The 27,735-nt window shown below is 44.0% G+C and overlaps 1 protein-coding gene across 4 annotated transcripts; it reads right to left on the reverse strand.

Moving 5' to 3' along the window:
* Nucleotides 1-959: 959 nt before the first annotated feature.
* On the reverse strand, nucleotides 960-26,776 carry usp36 (ubiquitin specific peptidase 36). 4 transcript variants are annotated; one of them, XR_010002965.1, is made up of 20 exons: nucleotides 26,410-26,775; nucleotides 22,204-22,522; nucleotides 21,898-22,113; nucleotides 20,106-20,216; nucleotides 18,463-18,565; nucleotides 17,753-17,820; nucleotides 17,323-17,393; nucleotides 15,428-15,510; nucleotides 14,700-14,811; nucleotides 14,243-14,383; nucleotides 12,617-12,717; nucleotides 11,732-11,864; nucleotides 10,039-10,737; nucleotides 9,278-9,393; nucleotides 7,604-8,098; nucleotides 6,995-7,239; nucleotides 5,692-5,847; nucleotides 4,351-4,466; nucleotides 3,045-3,279; nucleotides 960-2,704 (listed from the first exon to the last, which is right to left on the reverse strand). XR_010002965.1 is itself a non-coding variant. In XM_062970776.1 (20 exons), exons 2-19 carry the CDS (start codon nucleotides 22,454-22,456, stop codon nucleotides 3,148-3,150), a joined length of 3,348 nt encoding a protein of 1,115 aa, XP_062826846.1. In that variant the 5' UTR covers nucleotides 22,457-22,522; nucleotides 26,410-26,776; the 3' UTR covers nucleotides 960-2,704; nucleotides 3,144-3,147. The 4 variants fall into 4 exon arrangements, 3 of the variants coding, with proteins under 3 accessions (XP_062826846.1, XP_008102394.2, XP_008102395.2); XM_062970776.1 differs by having other exon boundaries at nucleotides 3,144-3,279; nucleotides 5,692-5,844; nucleotides 26,410-26,776; XM_008104187.3 differs by having other exon boundaries at nucleotides 3,144-3,279; nucleotides 22,204-22,509.
* Nucleotides 26,777-27,735: the final 959 nt, after the last annotated feature.

The following is a 27,735-nucleotide window of genomic DNA, read 5'->3' on the forward strand; positions in this document are numbered from 1 at the left end:
TAGTAAATGACCTAAATCTGATTTAATTGCTGAATTGTTTCATAAGTTTTGAGCTGATTAAATTCAACCCTTCTTAAATGCCCATATTTTAGTCTGGCCCCAAATTATCTTTTTCTTCCCGAGTGTTGAGTTTATATATATGGCAAGTAGGAGGTGGGACTCATAGTTCTTCAGATGATGCTGGAATACAACTCTCAGCAGTCACAAGCAGCAGATTTATCATGGAGAAAAACATTCACCCTATTACAGATGAAGATCTTCATGCAGTTGTTAGGCCCAGCTAGGCAAAACTGAATGATGGGAGTGTTCATAAAGCATTGACCAGGTTTCCATTGCAGTCCCAACATCGCAGGGGTGGGGGCATTTTCTCTCTTCCTGTATTGCACTGCATTCACACCCTATGCAACACCCACACATTTATTTTTATGTGCCTTCCAGTTGGTTTAGACTTTTGATAACCATGTGATCAGGTTTTCTTGAATAGATTTATTCAGAGATTTGCCATTGCCTTCCTCTAAATATAGTACCTGCAACCATAGTCATACACACCACAAGGTAAATGCATGTTGGTGCCGAGATAAAGTGAAATTTAGATAGCATAAAAAGGGAGAAGGGTGTAAGGGACTAGGCAAGATATGTTACCAACTAGAATGGAGGTGAGTGGGAGATGATCTTAGAAAGGGCCTCACAGGCTAAAGACAAGAGCAGGAAGTGCAACAGAAATTCTATTAAAATGTCAGAGGCTATCTCCATCTCATATAAGAATACAGCAATAACCATCATAGGTAAATCCTGGCTGAGAACTCTTACCTTTTTCAGTGTAACAAACAATAATTTCAGCAAAGTATTGTGATCTTTCATTATAGGTGGGCAGGGTGCCATTCAGAATTGAGCACCCCCCCCCTTCTTTCTTACTCACCCACAAATGACTGCAATTGAGAGCCTGAATAAACAGGAGACATAGACAAAGCATTCCTTTATTGCACCATGATTCGTTGCTACAGCGAGGCCTACTGCAGAAAGCCCCAGCATGAGGTGCAAAGTGTACCCATGTTCAGGGTCTCTACATGTTGGCAGGAAACTGAAGAACGGGCACTACCAGAGGGAGAGAAAATGCTCTCCGATGAGAGTGAAGAGTCTTACGTGCCCCCTCCCCAAGGGGGGAAATGCAATGGCCATAGCTGTGTTACACAGCAGAAGGAATTAAGCAGGTTTTCAACCTTTGCACCCACTGTGTACAGCAAAAAATGGGTGCCAATGTTGAAATAAGCAACGCGAATGAAATGCAGCTGTTTCAAGAATAAGTGGGATGTACATAGATACCCCTCAAATTGATCATGCACATTTGGGAAGTTACAGGTAAAGGATAGCCTGCCCAGGAGACAGCCACCTAAGTAACTCAAAGCCCAACTTTTCCCAAGTTGGGGCCCTCCAGATGTGTTGGATTTATAAGACCCATTGTTCAGAGGAAAATGGGCACTGTGGTCCAACAGACCTGGAAGGTGCCAGGTTAGAAAAAGGTGGTAGACTTCAGCACATACAAAGGAATTAAAACACATTTTAGGCCAGCCGTACTAAAACAGTTTTTCCACCCCACTTTTGGCTTGACAGGTATTAGGGAAAAGGATGGCACAATCTGGATAATCTTAGCTGTGATGTCAGATCCTCTAAGAGTCATGACTTCAAACAAATTGTGCCACGTGTCCAGTAAGCACAGCAGCACAATGAGCATGATAGCAGACCCAAGTAAGAAAGGTTCAGTTTGCAAATGTGGGAACTCCTAGATTAACATGTATCAGGATCTTTTTCTCCCTTCAAAATGTGGTGGGAACATTCAAATATTCAATTCCTCACCTGACAAGTCTAAAGTGATAAAGACTCCAGCAATAGAAACATCACCACCGCCGTGTACTGTGGCTTAGTGGATGCTACTGAGAATGCATGGCTAAGCTTCACCTTTTGAGGGCCCAATTATTATCTTTGATTTTTTTAAAAATGGACTCCCAATTGTACAAAGCAGACTAGCACCACTACCAGTTCTTCTTTTGCTGTACAGAATGTGTAGAAATGGGGCAAGGAGGATTATTTGGAATAATATTCTCTGTTGAGGAGTATTCTATGCTCACTGGACAGGTAGAAATTACAGTTAGGACACAAGTGGCTGAAGAAAAGCCACAAAAGTTACCCTGTCATTATGACATATCTGGACAGCAGGGAAAGGGGCATATGTCACTTCATGCAATACAGCTCCACCTCTCAGAAGTTAAGACACAGATCTTGGCTTTCTTCATCTTCTGGAAGGAACGGCAGCAGGGGGCAGGGTAGCTCATCAAGCCTAGGCCTTGTGCGGAGGTGAAGGCCTTGTGGAGGTCAAGGTGGCTTTGATCCCAGGAGGCTACTCACTCCTGTCCCCACTCTTGCTCTCTATACCAAGTCCCCACTGCCTTGCTGGGATGATGCCTTCCCCAGGCAAAGGCTTCTTGCAATGCTCCTGTTTTCCCCTAGAAGATGCACAGAAGACCCAATGAGAGCCCTCTGAAATGGCAGTGTCCCATTTGGGTCAAGAGGAGGACTTTCCCTGCTAATTCCATAAATAGTTGGCAGCCTGCAATAATTGGCATTCCAGTGCTGGTCAGTAGCAGTGCCAAATACAGGAACTACCACGGCACGGCTGCAGGCACGGACTCATCTGTGGGGTTGAGATCTGCAACAGATAAATACCATAGGATTCAGATTAAAAGCAACCATTGAAGTCAATTTTGAGAAACAAGAAAGCAACAAGTTACCATTACAGCTGCAGTTTTTAAAAGCAACCAACTATTGGAACGCACAATGCAAAATTAATGTAGTTAATGACTTTAAAAATAACTTTCCAGGTTCTGGCTACAATTAAGCAAGCACACACTTTTTAAAACAGAGTGGGATTTCCGAGTCCCTTCCTATGTTGTTGGACATCAACTCTCAGGATTTTTTTTTACCAGTAATGATACCATTTCAGTGGGAATTGCAGTACAACAACATTTGGAAAAACAGAAGATTCTCACCCCTATTCTAAAGCAGTCCTTATCCATCTGCCTGCTCCCAGAACACAATGTTGCAATTCCCACTCTCTCTCTTGATGTGATTATCTTCTAGTTCCTCACCATCTCAGAGCCGGTAGCTCAGGCTAGCCAATTTAGCTGGATGTGTCTCAGCCCAGAAGTTACGCCGGCTTTGCAATTTCTGGAAGGCATTGAAGTTTTTTCTCCGCTCACGTTTGAGCTTCTTAATTTTCTTTACCTGTCATAAAGATAAAAATAGGCATTTGTCCAATTTCTAATCCTGAAGACACCATCCCATCACAAAAAGCAACTCAAAATGGAAAGTAGCTGGTAAGGCAGATATGCAATTTGGGGGGGGGGGGGGGCGCGCAGGGGGCGAATCAATTTCTATATCTGTCTATTCCAAGGAAACATGAGGTTTTGCACAACTGGTTCTTGGGTTTTGCCACTAGATGTTTGCTCTGCATTTACTCATTCCATTTTTGAGGAGCAATTTATAGGACCTTCCTGAATTTGACTACAGCCATGCTGCACATTTTTCTTTCAAGGTAGGCTATAGAGATCGAGGTGCCTCTATGATTTTAATGGCAAGTTTTTTTCACATATGTATTTTTCTACATTTTTTAAAGCTATTCTGCAAAAGTGCAATTTCATTGATGCACTTTACATTTCTTGGACAGGAAATGCCAAGAAATAGTCTGGAATAACGTAAGTCATGTGACTATTTTACAAAAAACCTACCAAAAGCTATAGTAACAACTGCAACAAACACTCAATACACTTTTTCTGTCTGGAGGAGCCCTTAGTCAAAGTTTCTTACTGAAGCTTCTACATTGCCCCATGAATTGAAAAAAAAAGGAGGCTGGAGAGAGTAAAGTTGTTTTTAAGAAAATAAAAAAGCAAATGGGTGCTACAAAACTAGAATAACGGAGTAAAAGGTAGAAGAGGAGCAATATAGATAGATAGATAGATAGATAGATAGATAGATAGATAGATAGATAAAATGGATAAAGAGTTTGCAGTGACCAATAACCTATCCTTTGGACATCATGTGACTTTCTTGCCTCACCTTTTGGAGGCAACGGGCATAACTCACTTTGTGTAGATAATTATTTTCCCTGCCCCAGAGAATAAATGCTCCAATTAATGCAATCATGGGTTTTCTGGCTATGGAATTCTCATATGGTCAGGATATGTCTACTATTGCAATACCCAATAGAAGGCTATTAATTTGTCTGGTTAAGGATTTAAATCAATCAAAAGATGCATCTGAAAAGAATGGCCAGGCTTGTCACTAATATCTCCATACCTTCCCACTGTCAAACTCTTCATCCCAGTCGTCCATGACTGTCTGGCTCCTGGACCATGCAGTATCTTGCATAGCATCCTGGCTAACAGCAGACACTTCACCTTCCCACGTCAGCACTGTGGAGGAAATGTAACAGTATCAAATTATTAGGGATTGTGGAATCCCTCTTCACTATGTCTCATTTATTTCATGGACAGTAGATGTAAACAAGGAAACAGCATATCCACATATCTTCAAGCTCTTTTGCGTACAACTGAAAAAGCATTTATAGAAAGATCTCTGTTTTTTGGGGGGGGTTTTTGCTGCCTTTGAGCTTCATATCTCAGGAGAGGAGAGGGAAAACAACAAACCTCCAAAACATGTTTACTTCTAGCAACTTATGGAATCTGCATGAAATTTTGTTCTCCTAGATCAGGGGTGGGCAAGAGTGCCTCTTCAGATGTCACTGAGCTTCAAGAAACAGGAGCCAACTCAGCAGTTCACAAGTGTTTTGCACTCCCCAAAAAACATGGTAGGGCATATGCTCCTGACCCTTGTTCTAGCCATTATTCTGTTCTCCTTCATCTTTGCTGAGCTCCCTACCTGCCCCCGCCTCCCATAAATACATCTCCAGCAGAGAGGTTAGGAAGCTGAAGTCATAGACAGGCAGCACCTAAGGTTTTTCCAGTCTTTCTTGTGAAATTCCATGTTGTCTGCCTAATGCAGTGGTTCTCAACCTGGGGTCCCCAAGATGTTTTTGGCCTACAACTCCCAGAAATCCCAGCCAGTTTGGATTTCTGTTAGGATTTCTGGGAGTTGAAAGCCAAAAACATCTGGGGGTCTAAGGGGTCTCACAAGAGGAGACACTCTGGATTCCAAGGGAGTTACTTTCTGGAGTTTACATTTTACTGGGCTTTCTCTCAGTACTTGCATAGCCAAAATGGACTGATTTCTGCTTGCACTGAGATCCCTCCAGACCAAATGAACTACAACAGAGACAACATCTGACACATCTGGCTTATGACTCCAGCATTGTCACATTTCCCCCCTTTTTCATTTCTCTCGTTTTTAAAACATCTTTTACTTGAGGAAGTCAGTGGAGCTTTCAAAACTTGCATATATTTCATATGTTTTGTTTGGCATCACTTCTTTGTGGGTTTTGCTTTATTTTTACACATTTAATTCATATTCTTCCCACAGTATGTTGTTGCTGTTGCAATCTGCTCACAAAACTCTGAATTTACTGACATGTTGGAAGACATGCTTAACAAACAATGGAAAGCTTTTTTGAAATCACATTATTCCCACAGGTTGGGAAGACCCTGCTTGTCGATCATTCCCTCTTTCTTTCTCCCAAAGTACCTCGCTTTCCATACGCCTTATCCAAAGAATCCTTCAGCAGCTCCTGGAGTACATCAGACTGCCCATGCTTGTGTTGAATCACCTCCTTCTTTGGACTCAGGATGTTCAAGGAGCAGTTGTCCTCATGTCTAAGCTGGCTGCTACAAGCCAAGGCTACTGTGGAAAGAGGAGAGTTCATGGGATTGTTGCATATGCAAGCCTAACCTTTTCTCTTTCTGGATCTGTTTGGGACAATCTTGATTGGGACAAACAAGGACATGCTGCTGGGTAGCAGAAAGAAGGAAAAAGTAATGCATGTATTACTCTCCAGGGAAAGGTGCATACAACTGATGCCTTCAAAACAAACAGAAGGCATCGATGTATTCCTTAAAGCATTTCCATTTCTCCCACTAACACAAAATCCACCAAAAACAAAGGCTGCATGTAACTAGAAAGGCTGCACTTCCAAATTAACCACAAAGATCTGTTTAAACTGAGTATTGCCCTTCCATTGCAGATCCTTGTTTGGTTAACTACATAAGCCACGATGAATGAGAAATGGGTGTCCAGTTTGCCCAAATCCAATAGGGAGAGATTATGAAGCATAGGCATAAAAACAGAGGTCTTGGAGATATATCACATTTATGCATTGACGTAATGTTGACTTGGAGCCCCTGATGGTGCAGCGAGTTAAACCACTGAGCTGCTGAACTTGCTGACTGAAAGGTTGGCGGTTCAAATCCGGGGAGCGGGATGAGCTCCAGCTGTTAGGCCCAGCTTCTGCCAACCTAGCAGTTTGAAAACATGCAAATGTGAGTAGATCAATAGGTATTGCTCTGGCGGGAAGGTAACAGCGCTCCATGCAGTCATGACAACGCCGACTCTTTGGCTTAGGAATGGAGATGAGCACCAATCCCCAGAGTTGGACACAACTAGACTTAATGTCAGGGGAAAAACTTTACCTTTATCTAATGTTGACTTGATTAGTTTGCATGAATATATGAAAGCTACTTGATTTCTTTTGAAAATAAAGTAACTATAAACAGACAGTGGTTCTGGTGATTCTCAAGAGATCAGTGTGATTACTTATGGAATGAAGGACAGTTTGATACAGTGATGTTCATTTACAGTTCAATGCAGCCTGGGAGTCAAGAGCCAGGGAATATTCATTTATGCTCGTTCTAAGTACCAGCAGAGCTGATCGGGACTGCGGCAGGTATTTATTTGGGTGTGATTGATGAATGCACACTAACATTATCATTACACAGATTGCTGGATCCCCCTTCCTGCTTAATGACAACACTGAGGTGGCCACATCTCCAACCTGAAGGGCTGAGTCTTGCTGAAGGGATGCCGTTCCCGTGTCGTTTTTCTTGGGGGCTGCTCATCACAGGCACCGGATCCCCCTGGCTCTCCCTCTTCTTGTGCTTCCGATGCTCGCTCTCTTCAGCATAGCTGCCTTTGTCTGAGTCTGTTGACAAGTTCTGCTTCTTTTTCTTTTTCTTCTTTTTCTTCTTCTTGACACAGGACTCTTCTCCCGATACTTCTCCCTCACGCTGTGAAGAGCAGCTATAGACAGTAGATTTTTAAAAAATGATTTTTTAAACGGAAAAATAGTGTTATTCAAGATGCTAAATCTATTTGGAAGCATTTGTAATTCAGCATCTTGGGGAGCTCCTTCAAAGTAAAACATTTGCACAAAATCATCCCTGACATAGAAGCCCAAGCCAATACTGCCTCTCCAACCCCAGAATGGGGTAAAAACAAACTCAGCCCTGAAAGGAAGTCTTCATGCCTTTCTGCTTTACTGGGAATGATAGTGCTACATCATCCCAGCAAGAAGAAAACGCTCTGAGAACTCAAGGCACTGATAGGCATTCTCATATCTAGTTACTGGGCAACACTTCAGCACTAAAAACAGCAAAATGCCTACCTGTTCACAGGGGACAGTAGTGGCATGCAGTCTTCCTCCTTCTGGTGAAGCCTTTTCTTCTTCTTCCGAACAGAATTTGGTGTCCTGGCATCCAAATATGTTTCCCCCTCTTTTTCCTTCTTGGCTGCTGCCACGTCACTCTTCCTAACGGAAGAGGACAAAACACTGCCATTTTCCTTCAGCTGCCTCTTTTTCCTGGGAGGACTGAGCAGCTGGGTACCCTCTGCATTGAAGTTTGTCACATTTGAGCTGAAATGGTTATCTTGTTCTTCCCCTGGGGCACTATGCTTCCTTTTCATCTTCCTTGACCTGTCAAGGAAAGGTCCCTTGTCTGGGTGGGAGTGGCTCGGGGCCTGTGTGGGCACAGCAGGTGGTGACAAAGGGGCAGCAGCAGAGAGGCAGCGTGGCTTGAAGCTGGATGAGGGTGCGACGTCAACAGAGGTGCTGTCAGCTAGTTGCAGAGGTGTTGAAGATTTGGAAGTAGGTGAGAGCACCCTACAAAATCATACAGAGATAAAGCTAAGATGCAACAGTTTCTGAAGCTGTGAAAGTCTATACTGAATATCAAGGCAGTTTCAGTTTTACAGAAGAGTCAGTACCAGCATCCCCACCAAGATAAAAGACAAGCGTCTCTTATGTCACAGAGAAGGGGAAGAAGTAATAGCCATGCACTGACTGGCAGATATTTGAAATCTTCCAGGCTCAGTTGTGCATGACATAAGATTGGACAAATACCATTTTTGCTTTTTCAATTGCCCAGGTATAGTCTGTGCCATCATTCCAAGACCCAGTGTTATCACCACAGCCACACACCACATCCAGACTTAGTTTCATGGCTAGGAAATAGGACAAACATGCAGGAGAGGAATAATAACAAGCATACTTTCCTAGAACTTCTGGGCTGCAGAATTTCTGTGTCCTTGTTATGGAGTTTGTTCAGTACCGAGTTCAGTTATTGGTACTCATGCTGATAGATACATAACTGAAGAATTTAACCAGTTCCTAAGAATCTCTGTTTGAGGATGCAGGGTAGTGAGCTTCTGAAAAATGCACTTCTTGTTTATATCCTATATGCCTGCAAGCTACCTCAGCTACATATTTGTAATCTTGAATATACACCCTGGCACACTATCTCTTGCCAAAAAAAAAACAAAAACATATTTGATTCTACCAGGCCTTCCCTGCTTATTTGACAGATGAGACTCTCAAAAAATAGTAGTTAAAATACAGAACCTAAGTGCTCCAGTCCCTAATCTGTTGGCAATGGGCAATGCCTTATTTAGCCACATCTGGAAGTTGTAGCAAAAGTTTGGAAACAGTTTTAAAGGAGCACACACAGCATCCTGGCTCACTCTGCTGATGAGAACATTGAAAGTGGGGGGGGGGGGGGGGGCACTGAGTTTCATGCAGAAGGCTATTTGGCCCTCCTTCATAGTAAGGAGCTTTTGCCAAGTTAGCAAAAAGGGTTCTTGGACTTCCCTGTCTCCCAGAGAGGGAGATCAGGGTTAAGGATGCAAAGGGCACCTGTACATTGTGCACCCCTCAAAAACAACTTCACAAAAAACTGTCCAAATCAGGCAGTATATTCTTCTGCAAATGCAGCATGCTGTTTTAAGCAGGAATTGCCTGGAATGCACCAGGAATGCACCCAGTTTACCTACTTACACCACTTACCTGGGACAGCCAAGCGCAGCGGCACAAACAGGGTGGATGGTATTTGTGGCAGCTGGTGGGGAGTGGGGCGGCGCTCGATGCTCACTGCCGCTCACTTTCTGCAGTGTGTTGCTGCCCTGTAGTTATCGACATAAATAAAAACTTGGTGGTCTAAAAAGGAGGTTTCCGTGACCCCAGGGGCAGAGGGTAGAATAAGAAGAGAGGGGTGGGGGGAAAATAAAAAGAGGTAGGGTGGGACAGGGAAGGGAAGAAGAATCAGAAAAGTGTTTGTTGTTAGAAACAAAGGGAAAATAAGGAAGGACATGTAAAAGAGACAGAAGTGTTAGAATAAACAATGGGCACTGGTACCTCCCAACTCTCAAAGGCATGCCAAGTCATCTATCCCCAAAGGGTACCACCCCATTTTTCTTTATCCTGGCCTTATACATTGGAGTGTTTCCCTTTATGTTAGAGCCTAACCAGCCAAGAAGCCTTGGGAGGGACAAGGGAAGATCAGCTCTTCACCAATTTCCCACGCAGTGTATGAGAAAGCAGACCTCTCTGTCAAGAACCTTACCACAAAACAAGTCCTGCCTTTCTGTGGATGCAAGCCTGGGGTACTAGAGAAAGATGGCTCAGGGCTTGGCAGGTGAGAACACCTCTTACATTTCCCCTTGTGTGATACATGCCACTGAGCATAGAACAATGCTATAAGCAATGTTCCTCTGCTCCTTCCCCATTCTGAAGGATGAACAAGGCAAAGCCCACCAAACCAAACGCACCTTTCTGGCAGAAAGTGCCAATTTCTTTGCAGGTGGAGGTGACATGGTACTTCCCAGCTCCAGATTGTTCACATTAGCCAGCAACGGTGACTTTAGCTTGGCAAACTTGGAGTCCTCAGAACCATGTTTCCCAGAGGCACAGTCTGTTTCCTGAGAAGAACAGTAGCCATTGATGCCTACTGTTGACTGTGGAAGTCCCTTGAGGGAGTTATGTGCAGGGCTAGACGAAGAGGAGCTGCTAGAAGAAGATGGTGATGGCGACAAAGAAGAGGTCAAAGACGACGAGTCCTTACTTGGTAGCTCTGTGCTTCCATCACGCATTTTGGCCTCAGGATCTCCTCTCGGAGGACCTGCCAGATGTGAAGATGATGATGACAACCTCTTGTCTCCCCAAGAGTTCTGCTTGCCCATATCGACCCTAGCACTGCCATTCTCATTAAAGTCCTGAGATGTTTTGAGGGGCAGCACGGACTGCTTCTTGGATCTCTTGCTTAAGTCCTCCAAGAAGGCTGGCTTGCTGGGGAGCTTAGGAGATGAGAATCCAATGCTAGGTATGAACTTGGGAAGAGGAGAATGAGAAGGAGAAGAAAAGGTCCCATTCTGAAGTTTGGAGTGAGTAGTAAAAGAACTGCGGGAAATAGGGACACCAGCTTCCTCGGTATCTGAAGATACCTTCTTGACCTGAGCTGCATCTTGTTTCTGTGTAGAAGAGAGACACAAGAATTAGAAGGCAGAGCTAAGCCTACTATAATGTTGCATCTGTATAATAATATAGCTACACACACATATATGCGCACACATACACTTTGCAAAACTAGAAAATTCATTCACCTGGTTATGTTAAAGTAATTTAGTTGCTGTTCATATTATTTTTCCTGTGTTATATTTCTGAATGCTACCATTAAAGTGTATAATCTCTGGCCTAGTTTTTAGACAGGAGAAATGGGGAACTCTATTGCATCACAATTCACACTGAAGACGCATCTGATGGAATACTCCAACATGCCTGGTACTGAAAAAAATGATCCATACCAAAATTTAGCATATTAGGAAAAAACCTAAGCTGAAACCTCTCTTTGTCATCTGCTATTCCACTTGGGAGAGACATTAAATCATGTTAACTGTAGTTTGCAGTAGTGTAACCTTAACCCTAATGCATAGTAACAATGGTATTGGGTTGCCACAACTACACAAATAGCCAATAACCCACAACATTTAACTGTTAACACAGTTGTCTATAACTACACTGGGATGTGGGTGTTGGGAGGTTCTTCCCCAAATCAGCTCCGATATTCACAATTTTGCCAGAAGTTTTATTCTTAGAAGAGCACAACTATTCAATAAGGCAGAAACTCCCAGTCACTTCTCACAGCTTTACAAAACTAGACAAAGCTACACTAAACACAACTGGCTTTGCAGAAGCAGTTGGTATGCTTGAAGAGTGTGGAGGCAACACTCCAAGGTCTCACAGGCCAAGGAGATGGTGGAGTCAAACTTTCAGTGTTTGGCCACACAGCTGTAATATCTTTTCTCAATTTACTTAAAATATAGCCCACAGGTGTCAACTTTTCTTGGCTCACAATTTAAAGTGTTTGTGTGCAATTGATTATTTCCTTCCTGTTTAACATCTGATGGGCATGCAAACCCAGGACTGACTATCTCTGGAGGGCAGGTGGGTTGGGACAGTGCTCACTTTGTTCATCTGTGGTGAAGATAAGGAACCATTGGTCATGCTTTTCTTCATATGGTCAGAGACTATATTTGTTCGATTGGAAACAGAGCTTTTGGAGATAGGCCCTTCAGGATTCTTCCTTGTACTTGGGATCCTTGAAGAAAGAGCAGGAGAGAGAGCAAAAGAACCAGTAATTAGATAAATGTTGTTTGTTTTTCAACCCTGTCCTGTAGATAAAGAACAATTACTGCAGCCAACATTTAACCATATGAAATCCAAATTTAAAAACAATAGCGGGGGAAGATGGAAATAAAAAGCCAGATAAGAAGTCTAAGACTGATTCTAGAAAGCCTTTAAGAGACCTCTGGCAAGCTTCCTTGGAAAGGGTGCTGCAAAGCTCAGTACTAAAATTGAGAAGGTCACATCACTTGCCTACCACCACCTCAAAACAAAGGGACTCAAAGAAGAATCTTAGGTAGATCCATGGGGGATAAGGCAGCCTTTAAAGTATCCTGGTTCAAACTATTCAAGGTCTGAAAGGTTAACTCAGACACCTGGAGGCAAAACCAGAAAAAAGAGCCAAGTGCAGCCATTGTAAGAAGACTGGCCAGATGAGCAAACTAGCTGCCATACTGGCAGATGAGAACTACTAAACCCACATTACACAGGACTATCTAGGCTCCTTGTCAACAAAGTCAAAAGCAATCTTTTCAGCTATACTTTCTGTAAGATTGGTATTGGCAGAAACCATGTTACTATCCTCAACAACTCTTACAACCAGCTCCATCATCCATATTCTATAAACTCCACTAAACCAACAGAAAATTAGGGTCAGACAGCAAAAGAAGAGTCACATTGGCTAGAAAGAGAGTGACTTGTACTGAGTATCATGGGCATCCAACTTACCTTAGGTAGAAAAGCACATAAGCTTGTTGGTTGAGAACAACTTTGATGTTGCTTGAATGTACTAGGGAGTCATTCATCTGGTACCACTGCCCATTACTTGCCTAAAACATGAGAAGGATTTGTAATGGTGTCCTAGTACAGATGGGCAAAGGGAGGAGAAAAAGCAGCCTAGTTCTACTAGGTTATGATCATTATTGCCTTAAAATTGATTTAATCTGGATGGGGGAAGTACATCTATAATCCTCCAGAAGTTGTAGAGCTACAGTTTATTTCATGTTTGCTAGGACAAACGGGGGAATGAATTCATCCTTGGTTGGAAGGTCACTGATTCTCCATCTCTGGATTACAACAGTTTATATAATCACTTCAAAAAATGAGTGATAACCACAATGGGAGACTAACTCTAGAAGTCTTCCTACTCAAATTATTCTAGTAGGACTGCTATCTCTGGGCACTACCAGGCAGGGCAGACATGCGCACCAAAGCGGGTTTTTAAAACCCGCTTTGGCGCGCATTTCTATCCCCACCACATTCCAAAAACCAGGCTTTCCGGGGGATGGATGATGGCTACATGGAATCCTGATAGCAATCAGAATGCAGCCCACTGAAGCCTCCCCAAAAACTAAAGAAAACTGACCTGGTCACCATTAAGTTCTTCCTCGGGACCTTCTGGACTCCCCCCCCTCCCCCCCCCCCCCCCCCCGGTCTCCTGGTGTGTCATTTCCTCATGCCAGAAGGCCAGGTAAGTTTTCTTTAGTTTTTAGGGGTACATTGGGTTTTAATCATTTTAGTTTATTGTATATCAGTGTAACGGCATCAATTGCCACTTGTAAGCCGCCCTGAATCCCCTCGGGTGAGAAGGGCGGGGTATAAATAATTGAAATAAATAATAAATAAATACATTGGGGGTTAGGGGGAGGGGTTGGGTCCCATCCCGGACCTTTGGGCTCCAAGAACCCAAAAGATGTGGGATAGCAAATGGGGATTCACCCACAGATAGTCCCAGGACTACCCGGAAGTGATTCCCCACAGGCCCAATACCCCATTAGACCAGGGCTTTTCAGGAAGGCCTGGATCTAATGGAGTATTTAATTAACCTGGATTAATCCAAATGAATTTGTTTTTACCAGGGGCGTAGTTTGGATGCCTCTGGTAAAAACCAGACAGGTCCCACATTTTGGGTTTGTCTGGATGGGCCCTCACTCTGCTTGTTAATTATTTGTGTCATCTAGCGGCCTATTGCAAACCTTTCATGTAATACTAAGTCATTTAATTGCTGACACTGCAAGACTAGAAATGTGAAGGCCCAAGGTGTAGGGGACTCTTTACAGCAAAGAATAACATTTTTCTACTGTTAGGTTTTTGTGGGCCTTCATATTTGCAAACATGACAACAGAATACAGCACTCCTTACAATATTTCATTACTTTCAGGGAACTCCTAGCTTTGAGCAATGTAACAGATTCAGAAATCTACATATTACACTGTAACTGAATTATACTGTTGCAAAAACATAACACCGAAATCCCAGAGCTTTACATGCAAACTACCCCTCCAAGTGGAAGAGATACTATCCTTCTGGCAAAGTTGCCCCTCTCTCAGTATCAAGAGGACAAAGGGTTCTTACCTTGACATAGCAGTAGTAATGCCCAGCATGGCAGCTATATCCTGAATGCACAAGCACAGCATAGAGGCCATACATGACAGGGTCACCACTGCTCTGTGACATATAAGGACGGATGTTCAGGAATTCAGGGTAGCCTACGTCCTACAAAAGGAAAGGTCTGTAAGAATTTGTCTCACTCATGCAAAGCCCGTCTCTTAGGTATACAGACCTATATAATCGGGAAGAGAAAAGCCATGCAGGACAATGTAAACACAGGGAAATCAAGGGCAGGTTACTTTTTAAAAAAACTACAAAGGAAATATGTCACCATTGGCTTCGGTGGCTATAAGTACTGGGTCCAACAATATTTATAAGGCTGACATGACTGGCTGACACAAATTGATTAGCTTTTCCAAATGTTCTCTTTAGAGAGAAGGAATATTGCCAAAACATTTTCCCAGTTTCCAGATCTCCTCACCTTGGTGATCTTGCCTCCACTGAAGTTGGCAAAGCGTTTGAGAGAGATTGTGAGGACGTTGGATGCTCGGTGGATAGTAAAGCGCTTGCTGGCTGGCACTTTCTTCTTGCACCTGCAGGAAGGAGAGACAATGTCAATATGGAACACGTGCAGCACGGGGTTGTTGGTGCAAGGCTTTTTTTGGAGAGAGAGAAGAGGTGTACAAGAGATATTTAGCATGTCCATTTATAGGAGCCATGCAGTTGCTCAGCTGCACCTCACACATGAGACCTTGAAAGACCTTGTGAAGAGGCTGCTTTGCTACAGAGCATCCTCCATGTGATTTCCTACAAATCCCTCTGGATTGCATGCTGCGGTCTCCAAATATTTAGAGAAATTGCTTCAGGCAGAAGAATGCTTTAGCAAAACTAAGACCCTTTTCTGCTCCGCTATTCCATTCACCCAATCTAAAAAGTGTCCACGGTATTAATCTGTCACTGACTAAATGAAGTTACCCTTTCCCTGCCGCAATTTTCAAAAGCTCAAATTTATGTTTTAAGAGTGAGTCAGCAATTACTGGAGCAGCGGAGTAGAACAAATGTGCTTCATCTCGTAATAACCTTTCCATTCTAGAAAAATGCTTCTTGAGTTGTTTTCCCTTTCCTCCAAGGCATATTTAGTAAGGCTCATGGGTAAGTAAGATTGAACAGGTAATTCAAAGCAAAAGGCCAAAGCAGAAGACAACTCACTTGGCACACATGTAGGCATTCTCCCCACTCAGCACATCTGCCTTTACAAATAATTCAAGTGCCCGGACAATGTTGGCAGCCTGCTGTAATAACAAACAGAAGAAATTCAGACAAGAGAAGAATACGAGCATAAAAATCAGCTGAAGAATAGTGTCACCCAGGTTGTCCCACACAGAAGACTACAAGCCTGGCTTTTCCTGCCCAACTGCCCTTCAAATGGCCTAAACTGATTAACAAGTTCCAAAATATATGGAAGATAGCAAGTTGAGGGACATTGGGCTAGCCAATCGACAAGTCCTTGAAAAACTAGCATTAAGAGAGGACCAGATCACAACTCTTTAGATATTGTTCCATCCATCTATTCCTCCAGGATGTTGCTATATTAGCTGAAATTGAGTAGTTTTCCCCCTTTGTACACATACAACATGGCAACCCTTCTTGCCCAGTAATGAGAGGTGGGGGGCATGCATCTTGGGTAAGCAGTAAATTTGGCACAGCTAAGTGTCATTGCTAAAGCCTTCATGGTTGCTAAAGGCCATGAGAATATATGTCCACAGTGTGTCAGCACTTTTCCATGGCTTCCTCTTAGATGTTCATAACAAACTCGAAGAATGAAGCAAATGTGTACACGTTAGCTAGTGTGACATTTCCTTTATACTTCAGTGATCTAATCGTCTATCACAATCAACACAAGTTGCAGAAATCAATACTATAACACCTTGATATTTACTTTCGAGAACTAAAATGCTTAGATTGCTATCTTCCACATCTTTCAATTATACTGCTGTTTCTATTACATCTTCCAATGTATGCCCTGAAAGCTAGATGATAAATTCTTTAAAGAAAAATCTTTGAGATTCTTTGTTTTCTAAGAAAAGTCCACAAAGAGTTATATATGGATGTAAGTTCTTCTCCTTTGAATACAGACATCCCTAGAAGATGCAACCCAGATAATTAACAGGAGAACCACAACACCATGAATGAAAAATAGCATTTCTGAAGGTACACATGCCTGAATGAATGACTGTAGATGTGGACTGTCCATACACCTCAACACCCATTTCTCAGTAAACCCCATTCCAATTTTTCTCGTTCTCTTTCATTTTCTATGTATTGGTACTCTACTAATAAGTGAATTGTTATACATCACCTATTCGTTACACATTTGTGCACTTCTCAGAAAGCTAGAGGTGGTAACCATGTGGCCTTTCAAATGTTGTTCAACTGGAAATCCCTGCTTCCCGTCACAATGGGAAATGCTCACTATGGCTAATGGGAGGTGTAGTGCAACAGAAATTGGGAATTGACTATTGCACTTTTAATTGTATTGTGGTTTTATAACACTGTTCACTACCTTGGCTCCCATGTTGGGACAAATGAAGGGTATAAATTAAACTAACAAACAACATCTGGAGAACTGTACAATTCTCTTCCCAGGAAACTGTGCCAGTCACTACTTCCCTACAGTCCCAGGGAGGTCAAAAATGTTTCCAGTATTTTTGCCAAGTGCACTTAAAGGGACATGGGAGAAATGTTCCTCAAGCTTTTGTCCCTCTTCTGTGCAAATTTAGACCCAATTTTTTTTTGAAACCGGAACTGAATTAGAAGCAATCCCTACCTCCTGTTGGGTAAAGAAGGGCTTCTTTTAGGCTTAAAATGGCGGAGGGTGCCCAAAACACAGCAAGATGCCACCATGTCCCACAGATGCTGTTTGGGGGCCAAAAACGTTTTGCTTGTTTTGTAAGAAAAGTGCAACTTTCAAGGTCTTCTGGGTTCTAGTGTGGCTTCCTAGGCTTTAACAGTTGTCCACCCTGATCTAGAGAATGAATGTCTTGTATGTTGTAGTATATCTTTATTTAATTCTAAGATTAAGCGATTGAACAACTCTGGCATACCCTGATCTCCAAAGCCACGTCCAGGAAGGGGTCATAGGTGTCTGAAACACTTTTACACATGGAGCACTTCACTGCAAAGAAAGCAGAAGAGTTGTTAGCATTCACAGGCACAGCTGCCTGCCATAATCACATCCCACAATTTGAAGGACAGGGCAGCAAGACTTCTTTCTCTAATCCAGAAAAACTCTCAGTGGGGGGCATGAAATCTCAGGATACTCAATACCGCCCACCTTCCCAGCCTAGACTGAGGCCAAAGGAAGCCAGCAGTAAACTGGCCCAGAGCCACTGGGCAAAGGAAGACAGTCTGGAGTCGTGATGTTATCACCAGACTAAGTCAAAGCTTAAAATACCAGTGAGGTAGCAAAGAGACCTCCTAGGTAAGCCTCAACAGGAAATCAAAAGGATTGGTTCTATGATGCTTAATGCTCACCACGAGATCGGAGGTAGCCACCAAAGATCTGATGAACCAATGTGGTAGCCTGAGTCTGGCGATCCAACCTGGAAAAACAAGCACCAGAGTCCAGAGCAAAATTCAGAGAAATTCAACATAACAGCTAAGACACAAGAGCAGCCAAAGAGCATAGGGAAACCCTTTTCCTTATACGACCACTGAATTATTATAGACTTCCCTTGTTTATTGTTGGTTAGAGAGAAGGACTCTAAATTAAAAATAAAAATGGTTGAAAAGTGAAATCCAGTGGGTTTTTTTAGCTTGCAAATCCAAGAATAGAGGGTTCAAAGTAGACTGAGTGTGGTGAAAAAAGCAGAGTGTTGTCAAAGGTTCTGTATGTGATTATTATTTACATCTCTTCAAAAAAGAGAACCTCAAAAAACAAGTCATTAAAATGTGTGTTTTGGGGGGGGGGGGTGCCTGTAGTGAATATTTTTCCTCTCTTTCCCTAGGTCAGTGGTTCCCAACCTTTTTAATTTGCGAGGTGTTTTTCAGAATCAGTTTCTATGGTAGAGCCTCTTAGATCTATCCTAAATCTTACAACTTAATGATGTTTAGGATTAGTGTTATGGAGGAAGGAAGAAGGGATAGATAAGTAAAGGAATGTAAAGTAAAGAGATATTCAAACAACTGTGTAATGTCCATGCAATGAAATATTAAAAACTACAGAAACAAGGAGCTGTCCATACTTGGTATAGCCATTGAGGCAGGCCTTCTGCATGGCATCAATGGTGTAGCGCAAGAACTCATGAGCATCCTCCTGACTGCCAAAACGGAAATGACGAGCAATCTCTGCCAAGAAAAAAGCAAAACAGTTTAAATTGTGTCTCTCAAGCCCCTCAACATAGGTACTGCTGCTGTTTCTCCAGCCCCAGTAAGAGACATCAAATGAGATTCATAAATTGCTCCATCTCAATTTTACATCATAAATCAAAAATCCAGATTCGCAACAAGGAAATTCAAATTTTACACTCAGTGGAAATTAGTAAGATACTAGCAAGTGAAATGTATTATATGAAATGTAGGTGGCTGCCCCTTGACTCTGGAACTCCCTTCTGCCCAGGAAAGCCAGAATGGCCTCCTTCCTGCTATCTTTCCAATGGCAGGCTAAAGTTGGCCAACATCTGCCACTATCACCACAGTACATCACTTCAAGATAGAATTTCAGAAGTTTCTGGCCACAACAAAGGCTTTGGGAAGGCAAAATACCACATCTACATGCAGTTTAAATGAAAATCATGTGGATTTTTCAAATTGAGAGTGGACAGCTTGGGGGCTGTAATATGTGTGAACTGCAGGTCACACTTTTGTCATTGTAAGGAAGCACCCAAATACCCCTAGTTTCATGACTTACACACACATGGATCACATGATATCATATTGAAACTGGCAAATGACCTACATACATCTACAATATTTCCTTTTTTAACAAAAATTCAGCCTTTCGGCATTCTATGTCCTGCACAGTGCTGTGTGTGGTGAACATATATGCACACAAGCTCTCTTACACACAAACACATATAGAATCTTTTGCCCCTCCTGTTGGGCTCAGCAGAATTCTGGGGATTCTAATTCTGAGGATGAGATTTTCACTGAGTCTGTGTCTGTTCCTCAAGTTGAAACACAGACAGAAATGCAGGCCACAGATCACAGAGACAGGCCAGGGCCAACAGCTGCAGAATAGATGTTTCTCTTGCAAATCAATCTGTCTGGTCTTCTCAGCCTTCAGAAAATGGGGAGTTGTCCCGTGATATGACCGTGAGAAATAGTTCTTGAAACACAGGTGAAGAAAAGATGATCTTACATTTGGGGGTCAGGTTTGAGCTTAAATTAGATGTGGTTTCATGTACAGAAAGAAAATGCATAGATGTATGTTTGAAGAGCAGACAACTTCATTTTGAAATCACGTTCATGACTAGCTTTCAAGTTTGCCTAGGTTCCTGTATGGATTTTTGCCTTGTTTAGGTTCTTGTTTTCATGCTATGGATTTTTGACTATGCGATGATTTCTTGGATTTTCATGTACCTTAATATTTTGGATTTCATGTTTCTTGCTACCTTGGATTTCATGGACACTGCAATCTCGGATTATTGATCTTTTTATATTTTGAACAATTGCTATTTTATAGAACCTTTTCTACTGCCTTTTGGGAAATGCCCTTTTTCCCTTTTGTATTTGCCTTTTGTAAATAAACTTCTGTCATTAGCAGCTACTAGACTCTTGTTTGATGCTGGGTGGAAAGGTGTCCTGACCTAGTGTGCAACAGCTCCACCCTATATGAACTATGGTATAAGTAATACAGCTTTTTTCAAAAGGTTTCTCCATTGCTTACTTTTAAGATCCCTGATGAAGGACACTGGCTTGATGGCATTGCCACTGTTAGCGAATGCCTGTATCATGTGATTCTGCATAATACACATCATGCAAAAGCCTCCCTGGTGGCCTGAAAGAGAAGAAATCAGGAATTAATTCACACTCATCAGAGCAACATCCTGCATCTAAAGAACAAGCATCTATTTGGCAGAGCCAGATAGCCCAGGAGGGCAGCATACCGATCCTGGGCAGTCTAATAACGCTTCCGTGTTGGAATCTACTTTGAGATTCTCTCGGGGTGAGATAGAGCAGGGTAGAAATAAAGTCAACAAACAAAAGATGTTTGTCCAGTCAATATTATGTATCTTGCCTGCAAATTATGGCAGAAGAAATGCAAAGAGAAAGATGTGTCATGATACAAGTGCTGCTTTCGCTTTACAGTTACATACCTCTAACAGTAATTGCATGCCCACCATGAACTAAAAATATGGGAATTTATCTCTCATGGAGACATCACAGAAACAGAATCACAGACACGCATGCTGTTGTATAGCTTCCCAATCCTATCATAGTTACATGAGAGAAGTTTCCTTCCTTACACATCTGAAGAGGCCACAAATCCTACACTTTCTGCTGAACAGCTGTAGTGACCATAACAAAAAACAGAGAAACAGGTTAAATTTCTTAACCCAGCCCACAATTAAGCACCATCTAAAGGAGCAAAACAGCCAATGCTAAACTACAAACAGCTCCTACCCACCACTTGTCTCAGACACATGCACCACCCTCCAAACCAGAAAGAGTTGGGATGGTGGCGTGGTGCAACAGTACTCATGCAGCTAAATGCTGGCTCTCCTCCTTTGCAGCTGTTAACACAACCTGACAGAACATTTCTACAAGGATGAATGCACTGGCCTGTAAAGCAGCTTCCTGCTGCAAAGCACTCCTTGTAGTAGGGTGAGATGCACTGCGTGCTAATTTGCCCTTGGACCTTCTGAATACAAGACATTCTGTTAAAGAACTTGCAATATTTGGGAGGGTTGATGGGGAGATTTCTGTTTCAAAGAATATTATAAGAATAGCGCAATACACAAAACCTTGGGGTTTTTAAATTATCCCATGGATGTAGAAAAGTTGTTATCCACTCAAAACACATTGAACCATACTGTAATAGAACAGGAGTCTTCTGAGTATTGAGAACATGAGGTATCTGAAAGATTCTTATGCCAGATTTTGATTTGACTTCACAGAAGGATTATGTTGATATTTCACATTTGCATAGCATTTTAAAGTGATAAAATTCACTTGCAGTTTTTTGCAGTTTTTGCAGTTTTTAAGACAACCGTGTACGGGTTGGGCCACTTTTCAAGAAATAAAGCAGGACTGAATAAAATAAAAAATATTTTAAAATAAAAATCATAAATATGCTATTATCCTGCATGTTTTAGGTGGGAGGACTAAGGCCGAAAGGGATTGACTTGCCTTGGCCTACCTGAGTAACACAGGGTAGAAGCTACATATGAATGAGAAATTCTGAAATTCATGGATCATTCTCTTAAGGTGCCTCTTTCCACCCAAACAAGAGGTTCATGAACAGAGCAAGATCTGTTCTTTGAAGACCACTGGTTGCAACTGTAGAAACCTCTACAATGTATGCTCCTCTCATTGCTGTTACAGCAACAATTATGGCTGTGGGAAAGAAGCAGGTGACTTGGGCAGATCCACAAACTTTTTATTCTCCTTGGAATGCACCACGAGTCAAAGAAACCTCTGCATGCAACAACACCCCAAAGCCCCAACACTACACTCACAGCTGCGGCTGTGCTCCTTGGAAAGCAGATAATTGGCGAGAGGGGGAGTGTAGGTCAGACACTGCAAAGTGGAGTTCAGGAAGCAAGTATTGCCCAGGTTGTGGAGACCAGCTCCGACACGATATACCCGCTCCCATTTCAGGGAGAGACGCTCCACGGGGAAGAGGACTTTCTGTGGGGCTGGCACTCCATCGCCTCCCAGGACATGCTCAATGCCTGCAAGAGAGAAAGGAGAAAACTCACCAACACCAGACATAACAACAACCAGTCCAACAGCACCTTATATAGGTAGAACACAGGACAAACCTTGCTTTCGGTTGGATCCCTCTTCAGAGCCCTTGTGCCGACTGGGGTTTTCTGTCTTCGGGTTCAGTAGAATGTACTTGCTTTTCAGACTCTCTAGCTGGTAGGAGAAGCTTTTTGAGGCTGGTTCAAACTCAATCCTTTGCAGCAAAATCTTCTTGGCCGAAGCCGCCAACAGCTTGCCCAGCTCCACATCATCAGCAGAGTCCTTTCGCCCAGGCTTTAGGGCTTCCTTCAGTTTGTCCACTATAGGCATGGTGCATCACTCTGTTGCAGGACAAGTTGCCCAGTCAGCAAAGGATCCTTACCCTGCAAGGTAAAGCTGCAAGATAAATAATCTGGCATCAAAACCAAATGTCTCCACAATGATTTACGGAATACCCTTGTCCCAATACACATTGGAAACAGAACCTAAGTAAATATTTAAAAAATAACTTTATAGTCCTTGTTTATGGTTCCTCGTCCTCTTCACTTCCTTAAGATGAATTTCAGACTATGAGTTTGCCCTTTCTTACTTTGAGAAATGCTATAAACATTACTCTTTGTGTGTACATGTGCCTTCAAATCGCCTGTTGACTTATAGCAATTCACAATGTTCACAGGGTTTTCTTAGGCAAGAAATACTTAGAGGTGATTTGCCAGTTCCTTTTTCTGAATTTTCTACCTATAGCATCTGGTATTTGTTGGCAGTCTCCCATTCAAGTACTAATCAAGGCTTACCTTGCTTAGCTTCCAAGATCAAACAGGATTTGGCACCTTTAGGGTATTTAGGCCCATCAAATCATTACACCACCAATTTAATATTAAAAACGGTGAGTTCAAATTGAAGTCTAGAACTCTGAAACACAGTTTTGAATATTGCATTTCCCACAAGGAAACATAGCCATGAATTTAGTTTTCACAACAGGATATTCCTCTGAGCCCCAAGTTGTTTCATGGTAACCATTGATACATGTTGCCTCTTAACGACTGAGAAAAACTTACAGAAATCTAAGAGAAACTGTTTTTCACAAGAGACACTGTGCCTATACTTGAAGACTTTATTCACTGACATAAAAGTATAGTTCCTTGAAAGCCAGAATACAATGTTTTCACATCAGAGATTTTTTAAAAAAGCAAACTGCATAAAAATACCAAGAGTCTACTGCACGTTGTGGCGAACAGATTCATCAATATTTTGCTGCTGTCAATTTTTTGTGACTCCAACATTGAGCTAAAGGGACCCATGTTTAAAGAAGCCTTGCTTTAAGCAACATTCTCTTGTGATGCCTTTAAATAATATAAAGGAAACTTTCATCAGGAAGGCCACAAAGGTTGAGTCTGGACATATGCATATATGGAATGACTACTGTAAAAAAACATATAGTATTCCCACCTGGAGTAGATGGGGCACAATGACATGGGTAAACAGCTCACTAGAGACGATCCTGCATTTCAATGAAGGCTGGTGACAAGGAGATTTCAATGCTATGGAGGTACTTTATTTCCTCAATTCTGAAATGCATTTTTCTCATATGAATCTCTCTAAAATGGGGCTCATCTTAGAATCATGGATGGTACTGTTCTGCTGGTGGTACTGAAATTAGTGTGTGTCTTATAACTGTCTTAGAACGGAACAAATATGGTATTTACCTGGCAAGCACTTCTAAATCTTGCTGTCCTTGCCATCTTTACAAAAAGGAATCAGTTTTCAGGAGCAAGCACAATAACAGCATCACAGGCAGGACCTACACTACCATATAACCCAGATTATCTGCTTTGAAGTGGATCATATGAATCTACATTACCATGTAATCCAGTTCAAAGTAAATAATATGGTTTCAGAAACTGGATTATATGTCAGTGTAGATCCAGCCACAGACTCCCACAGCTGCATCTCTACATTAGGGGCTTCTTGATGGGTATTAGGATATGGGAAATGAGTTTTTTTTAGCAAGGATATCTCAATTTTCAGCAACAGCCTGGGCTTAGGCATGCACTTCAAAAGGCTAGTCCTTGACAAAATCCAGCTCCTGGAAGCACTCCCCGGGCTTCACTTATATGTATTACCACATTTGCTCACTCCCACCTTTTTGTTTCCAAGAGGGACACAGAAGACCTTGCACACTAGGGACTCATCCAGCAGAAAAACTGCTCTGTATGTACGGCAAATTCCGTCATCACCGCGTGCGTCAGGCAACGGGACTCAGCTGATTCTTGCTGGAGCTGTCAAGGACATGAAGGCTGCCCAAATGGCACAGGGGCATCACAGAGGGGTTGGTGCTGCCCTTTGCGCCCGGGGGGAACAATGAGACTAGCCTAGGAGATGCCTTCTGCAGGGACTTGTGGGTCACACACCAAGGTACCAAAAAGGCCACAGAGTGTGTGTGTGTGTGTGTATGTGTGTCTAAGAGCTTATATGCCAAAGGAAGGGGATGTTGGAGAGCGGGCATGAAGAGGGTCAAGGAAACCAGCAGGAGGGAGGTCTTCCTATTCTGCTTGCTTCTGCCTATCCCCATCCTTCATCTACCAAGGAGAAAGAGACCACCTTCCTGACTCCCCTTATTTTCTCTCCTCAAGGAGCCAGGACCCTTCACAGCATGGATCCAACACCATCATGTCCTCATCCCAAAGCACTTCTGCCCATATGGTTTGTTTTGACTACTCTGTGGAATTGATACCACTTGAACTGCCCTGGCTCAATGTATGGAATCCTAAGAGCTGGGTTGCTGTGAGTTTTCTGGGCTGTATGGCCATGTTGCAGAAGCATTTTCTCCTGACATTTCTCCCACATTTTTGGCAGGCATCCTCTGAGGTTGTGAGGTCTGCTGGCAACTAGGCCAGTGGGATTTATACAGTTGTGTGTGTATGTATAGAAGTAAAGGTTTTCCCCTGGCATTAGGTCCAGTCGTGTCTGACTCTGGGGGCTGGTGCTCATCTCCATTGCAAAGCTGAAGAGCCGGCGTTGTCTGTAGACGCCTCCTAGGTCATGTGGCTGGCATGACTGCATGGAGCGCCCTTGCCTTCCTGCAGAAGCAGTACCTATTGATCTACTCACATTTGAATGTTTTAGAACTGCTAGGTTGGCAGAAGCTGGGGCTAACTGTGGGAACTCACTCGGCTCCCTGGATTCAAGCCGGACCTTTCAGTGAGCAAGTTCAGCAGCTCAGCGGTTTAATCCTTTGCGCCGCTAGGGGCTCCATGTATGTGTGTGTGTGTATATATATAGATATAGAGGGATATGGGTAGGTATATAGAGACAGGTTCATATGTATGTACATGTATATGTATGTGTATAGGAGCCCGGGTGACAAAATGTGTTAAAGCACTGAGCTGCAGACCGAAAGGTCCCAGGTTCAAGCCCCGGGAGCGGCCGCTGTTAGCTCCAGCTCCTGCCAACCTAGCAATTCGAAAACATGCCAATGTGAGTAGATCAATAGGTACCGCTCTGGCGGGAAGGTAACGGCACTCCATGCAGTCATGCCGGCCACATGACCTTGGAGGTGTCTACGGACAGCGCCGGCTCTTCGGCTTAGAAATGGAGATGAACACTACACCCCAGAGTCAGACATGATTAGACTTAATGTCAGGGGAAAACCTTTACCTTTACCTTATGTATGTGTATATATATATTTGACAACATCCTTGGAGCTGAGAGGCACCAGCACTCTGTGGCAGAGAAGGCGAAAGGCCCCTAGGTTTCCATAGCGTTAAGCCGTGGGACTTTATAGTGGTGTCAACCTGCATTCTTTCCACATTGTAGATGCACCCTAGGGAGGGCTCCCCCACTGCAAGGAAGCGAGGTGCAAAGGGCGCCCGGGTGCCGCCTGCTTCCTTCCTTCCTTCGGACCCAAGGCCCAAACCAGGGCAGCAACGGCGGGCACACAGGCCGCATCTACACCGAGCATTTCACGCAGTTCGGAGCCAGCTTAAAACACAAACCCTCCATGAAAGCATGGGCGCGAAAGAAAGCCCAGAGTCAATGGTTCGGTGGGATCCTCACCCAGGCCCCCATCGGGAATGCCTAGGGAATCACCCCCTGGAAAGCGAAACCAAGGCCGAAAAGGGAAGGGGGAGGCACCCTGCCCAAAAGACCCCCCCCCCTCTCTGTTTACCGCACTTGACGCAGGGAGGAGGAGGACTGGGGGTGGAGGAGAGGGGGTGGGGGATTTTGGTCCTTTCCCCCCACACCCACCCGCGGTCAGGTCCCGCGCGGCCTCCCTCACTCACCGTCGGGAGTCCTGCAGGCCCGCTCCCGCTGCGCGCGCCCACGTGGCCGGCCTCCCTGTCCTCGGACCCGGAGGGGAGAAGAAGCGGCGCAACGCGGGCTCCGCTAGGCCCAAGGCGCGCCTGGCGAAAGAGGCGGGGGAACAGCAGCGCCCCGCCCCGCTCGCCTCTGACGCAGGGGAAGGAAGGAAGGCAAGGCAGCGCAGCGCCGCCTGCTGCTTATCCTCGCGCAGGCGCTCGCGCTCGCTCACCCCCAAAGCCCTCGCCGAGGAGCCCCTTGCCGCCGTTTAAAGCGGGGAGGACAAGGAGGGTCTGGCTGCCACCAAGGAAAGCTGGTGCTTCCTCCTCTCCTGCCTTCGCCTGTGGCCCCTGCGTGGGCGCCCGCGGGTCCTGAGCGGGGGAGGAGCCTGGCGCGTGATAAGGAGGAGGAGGAGGAGGAAGCGGATTAAGGAGCCCGAAAACCGCAGTGTCCCGCAGAGAAGGGAAAGCGCTTCCTGCCACGTGCCTCTCTCTCGCCAAGAAGCAGGGAAAACAGAGCCTCTTTGGCCTGGAGCCCCCGGTGGCGCAGCGGGTTAAACCGCTGAGCTGCTGAACTTTCTGACCCAATGGTCGGTGGGGAGCGAAGTGAGCGCCCGTTGTTAGCCCCAGCTTCTGCCAACCTAGCTGTTCGAAAACATGCCAATGTGAGTAGATCAATAGGTACCGCCCAGGCGGGAAGCAAACAGCGCCCCATGCAGTCACGTCGGCCACATGACCTTGGAAGTGTCTACGGACAACGCCGGCTCTTCGGCTTCGAAATGGAGATGAGCACCAACCCCCAGAGTCGGTCACGATTGGACTTAATGTCAGGGGAGAACCTTTACACTTACCTTGGCCTCTTAGGCCCCTATCTACACTGCCAGGAGCTCCCGGTGGCGCAATTGTGGTTCTCAACCTGGGGTTCCCAGATGTTTTTGGCCTACAACTCCCACAAATCCCAACCAGTTTACCAGCTGTTAGGATTTCTGGGAGTTGAAGGCCAAAACATCTGGGGGGCCCAGGTTGAGAACCACTGGATTAATCTCTTGTACCAGCATCACTGTGAACCGAAAGAAAGGTGGGCAGTTCGAGTGAGGGCAGAGGTTTTTTTTTTTCTTTTTTCGTGTCAGGAGCAACCTGAGTCGCTTCTGGTATGAGAGAATTGGCCATCTGCAAGGATGTTGCCCAGGGGACGCCTAGATGTTTGATGTTTTTACCATCCTTGGTAACTGGAGCTGATAGAGGGAGTTCACCGTGTTCTCCCCGGGTGAGCTCCTGTATGTCAGCTCCAGCTTTCCATGCAGGGACATG

Source organism: Anolis carolinensis, chromosome 2 (genome assembly GCF_035594765.1).
Source record: "Anolis carolinensis isolate JA03-04 chromosome 2, rAnoCar3.1.pri, whole genome shotgun sequence".
Classification (NCBI taxonomy): Eukaryota; Metazoa; Chordata; class Lepidosauria; order Squamata; family Dactyloidae; genus Anolis; species Anolis carolinensis.

Bases quoted from the DNA above. Each gene is read 5' to 3' on its own strand.
- usp36 (XM_008104187.3), bottom strand. From the start codon at position 22,456: ATGCCTATAGTGGACAAACTGAAGGAAGCCCTAAAGCCTGGGCGAAAG. The intron at 14,812-15,427 runs GTGAGTTGTCTT...TCCTTCCTGCAG, and splicing joins AATGCCTACATGTGTGCCAA to GTGCAAGAAGAAAGTGCCAG. The intron at 8,099-9,277 runs GTAAGTGGTGTA...ATGATTTTGTAG, and splicing joins GCTGCGCTTGGCTGTCCCAG to GGTGCTCTCACCTACTTCCA.